The following is a 3769-nucleotide window of genomic DNA, read 5'->3' as shown; positions in this document are numbered from 1 at the left end:
TCTCCTCCTCCTTCCTTCCTCCTCTCTCTCTCTCTCTCTCTCTCTCTCGGAACATTAATTTCTTCACTTTAATTCCTTTCTTACTTACCTTTTTATACGATTTTCAAATAAATTTGTATATTATGTCAACGATATCCTGAAATTGTCATCACACCAATTATCCTTTAACTAAAACTAACTGGCTATAATTTGTACAAACTTTAAAAGATTTTTTATCATTTGCTTCATTTCATTTCATTTTCTTTCTTTTTTTATTTCCATTCTTTTCCTTCCTTTTCCTCTCCCAAATTAAATTACAAAATTCACATTTCACAAAATGAAATTTAAAATATTTGAATGAAGGGAAGATTCTTTTCGCGAGACTTTAACATTTCACATTCCTTTTAAAATTCTTCAAATTTAACCAAAAAAATAGTTTGCAATTTGATCAATTCCACAAATACTTTTATTTTAAACAAAAAAAATTCATCTATAAATTAAATGAAATTTATAATTCTAATAAATGATAAATCATTAATTAAATGATTTATTTAGAGAATTGTCACTTATCATTTATCTATTACCTAAATTGATTGGTTATAATTTTTCAAACAATCATATTATTGATAAAAAGTTAATTTCAATTTCAGCATTTGCTTCAACTTTGAAACTTTCACATCAAACAACAAATACCATTTAATATGTAATGATTTGTATGTGATCAAAAAAAAAATTATAAAATTTTTTAAAAATTATGAAATAATTCTAATTTCATAAGTAAGAAAATTTGATATGTGTCTTTTTTGAAATTTGAAAAAATTTTTATTCTTTTGTTTAATTTTGAAATTTTCAAGTTTCTTTAAAAACTTTAAAATTTTCAGAATTTGCATGCTTTTATATAAGTACCCTTTTTTTTAGCATTTCAGGTAGGTAATCCGTTTTATTCGCAATAATCATAAATATTTATTTGAGATTTACTGAATGCACGAAATTTACTGATCATTGAAAACTCATATACACAATACGCTGGAATTAATATACTGAAATACTGAACTTGAAATGCAAAAAAATATGTACTCAAATACAAGAAAATATTCATTGCAACATCTCTGCAAATATGCAATAACTTCATTCAAAATTAGAAAATACTTAATGAATTAAATATGCATTGGTTAATTTTAACATTGAAACAATATTCATCAATGACAGATCCTTTTAATTTTTACTTTATTAATTAAAAAATTCATGAGTTTTTATTCCATCAATTAACAATTTCATAATCACTTACTTCATTAATTAACAACTCCATAGTTTCTAGCTTTACTAATTAGCAATTCTACAATTTTCTGTTTCATTAATTAATAATTTCATAACTTTTTAACTTTGCTAATTAACAATTTTATAATTTTTAATTTTTTACCTTATTAATCAATAACTTCACGTTTTTTTTTACTTCATTAATTATAAATTCAATTGTATTGAGTTCAGTTATTATATTTTAGATATTAGAAGCAACAATAATAACATTTTAAGAATAAAACAACTTGCAAGACAACAAATAATCAACATACAATAGAATAAGCAAAGTAAGCAACTAAATAAGCAAGAATTAATTTAAAAAAGAATTTTTCCTTTCTTTATTTTCATATTTTTTTTTTTGGGAATTAATTTATGTATATTGAATTTCAATTACTTTAACTGGTTCATGATTAATCTTTGGCCGTTTCAAATATGTTCCAATAATTTCCGTTTCAATCATAAATGGATTTGGATTGATTAATTTTTGATCTTTATCTTTATTCATATTTGATATTAAACAAAATTGTCGTTCACTTTCTATCTTCTTTATTTCACAATGCATTGATAAAGATGTTTTATCAATTGTTCCATTATCAATAGAATTGTTATCATTAGTAATTGTATTATCAATAAATTTAGTTGATATACATGAACGAAATCGTATACGTTCATTGTTCTTACATTTGGTCCAATTACTCCATTCTTGCCAATTTGATGATTTCGTTAAATCTATAAATTAAACAATAAAGGATTATTTCGATTATTAATTTCTTTTTCTTTTTTAAATTTAGTACTGAAATTTAGTAATTTACAAGTTCTATTGTAGTGATTATATCAATTGTTACAATAATTTCATAATCATATATTTGATTATAATATTCTAATGCATATCTAATTATACATACCTGTGCATATATTCATAATATATAAAATTATTAATCAATAATTCCTATCTAATATACATATCTATGCATATATCTATTACACATTATTTCGTTTTTTTTTTTGAGACGAAATTTTTTAACAAATTTAAAAAGCAAAACATCAATAAGTTTATTAGAAATGAAAATTGAAATGAAAAGAAATGATATAAATGAATCAATCAATAATCATTATTCTTTACAATTATACGGATAATAATTGTAAGAAAATTAAAAAATTCACGAAATAGGAGAATTTTATGAATTAATAAGAAAAATGTGAAAATATAAGAAAAAAACAAAAAAAAATTATATATTAAGAAAAAATACACTAATAAAAAAATACAATAAATAAATGAAAAGTTTATTGAAAAAAAAAAAAAATTGACATATACATTATCATACAGTATTGGAAATTAAAAAGAAAGAAAAAAAAAAGAGTATTAATTACTTATTCATTCATCCATAAATACTTTCTTTTTTAAATTTGTAATTATTTTTAATTGGTAAAATAATCGTAGCTATTCATTATATGCAAATATTGGGAAACAAAGATGAAGAAGTTTTCCGAACAAATATATTTTTACTATAGAAAATGAATTGGTCAAATAATATTAGCTATCTATTACATGCAAATTTTTAGGAAACAAAGATCAAAAAGTTCTTCGATTAAAAATATTTTTTATTATAAAAAATGAAAAAGCATAATAAAAATTCTTTTGTCCAAATCACTTTTTTTTTTTTGCAATTTTATAAATTGAAATAAAAATATACAATTATTGTATGTGAATTTAAAGTAATGTTTGAAGAAAAAAAAAAAAAACAAAATAAAGAAATTAGAAAAACAGCTGGGTTGCAAAACTTGCTTGATAAAATTATTTAATTATTTTTATAAAAAAAAGGGAAGAAATTTGATATTCTGTAAAAATGAATTAGAGAAATTTTGAAAAGAAAAATTTTTAAATTTTTTGATTTTTAAATTAAAATCTTTCCTGCTAATATTTTTCCATTTTTATTCATCTTTGCTTATAAATTCTTGCAAATTTTTGATAATTCTTGAGTAATTGAGAAAAAAAGTATTAAAAATTCCTTCAATTATTTTAAATGGACATTAAAAAAGAGAAAACTTTTTTTTAACTTTGAAAAATGTTGTTTTCAATTATTTTAAATCGATATTTAAAAATATCAGCTCTTTATCATTTCAAACAGATATTTAAAAAAAAAAAATTTCAAGATCGTTTCAATATTTGTCTCATTAATTAATTAGTCGTTTTTTATCACTTTAAATTATTATTCAAAAAAAAAATGTACTAAAAAAGGTAGCAAGAAATTTATATTAAAAATATCAGTTTTTTATAACTTTGAAGAAATTTTAAAAAAAAATTAAAATTTAAAAAAAAAGGAAGGAACGTAAATATCATTTTCATATATCAATCATCAAATAATTAATTATTCACTGTTACTTCTCATGACAAATATATTCATCCTTTGAATTTTTTTTTTTTGCTAAAACTTTTATTAAAATTAAAAATTAAGTGAAAACAATTTTTTTCCTTTAATTTTGCTAGTTA

The 3769-nt window shown here is 20.2% G+C and overlaps 1 protein-coding gene across 1 annotated transcript; it reads right to left on the bottom strand.

Annotated features, from left to right (window-relative positions):
• Positions 1-1648: 1648 nt before the first annotated feature.
• LOAG_13483 (hypothetical protein) lies at positions 1649-2199 on the bottom strand (the record flags this gene model as incomplete). Its single annotated transcript, XM_003148990.1, has 2 exons — positions 1649-2007; positions 2184-2199. The coding sequence occupies 2 exons, from the start codon at positions 2197-2199 to the stop codon at positions 1649-1651; spliced, it is 375 nt and encodes a 124-aa protein (XP_003149038.1).
• Positions 2200-3769: the final 1570 nt, after the last annotated feature.

This window comes from Loa loa, assembly GCF_000183805.2.
Source record: "Loa loa unplaced genomic scaffold supercont3.276, whole genome shotgun sequence".
NCBI lineage: Eukaryota > Metazoa > Nematoda > Chromadorea > Rhabditida > Onchocercidae > Loa > Loa loa.
The sequence above is the reverse complement of the archived record's forward strand: the minus strand, read 5'-3'. Positions and strand labels throughout refer to the sequence as shown.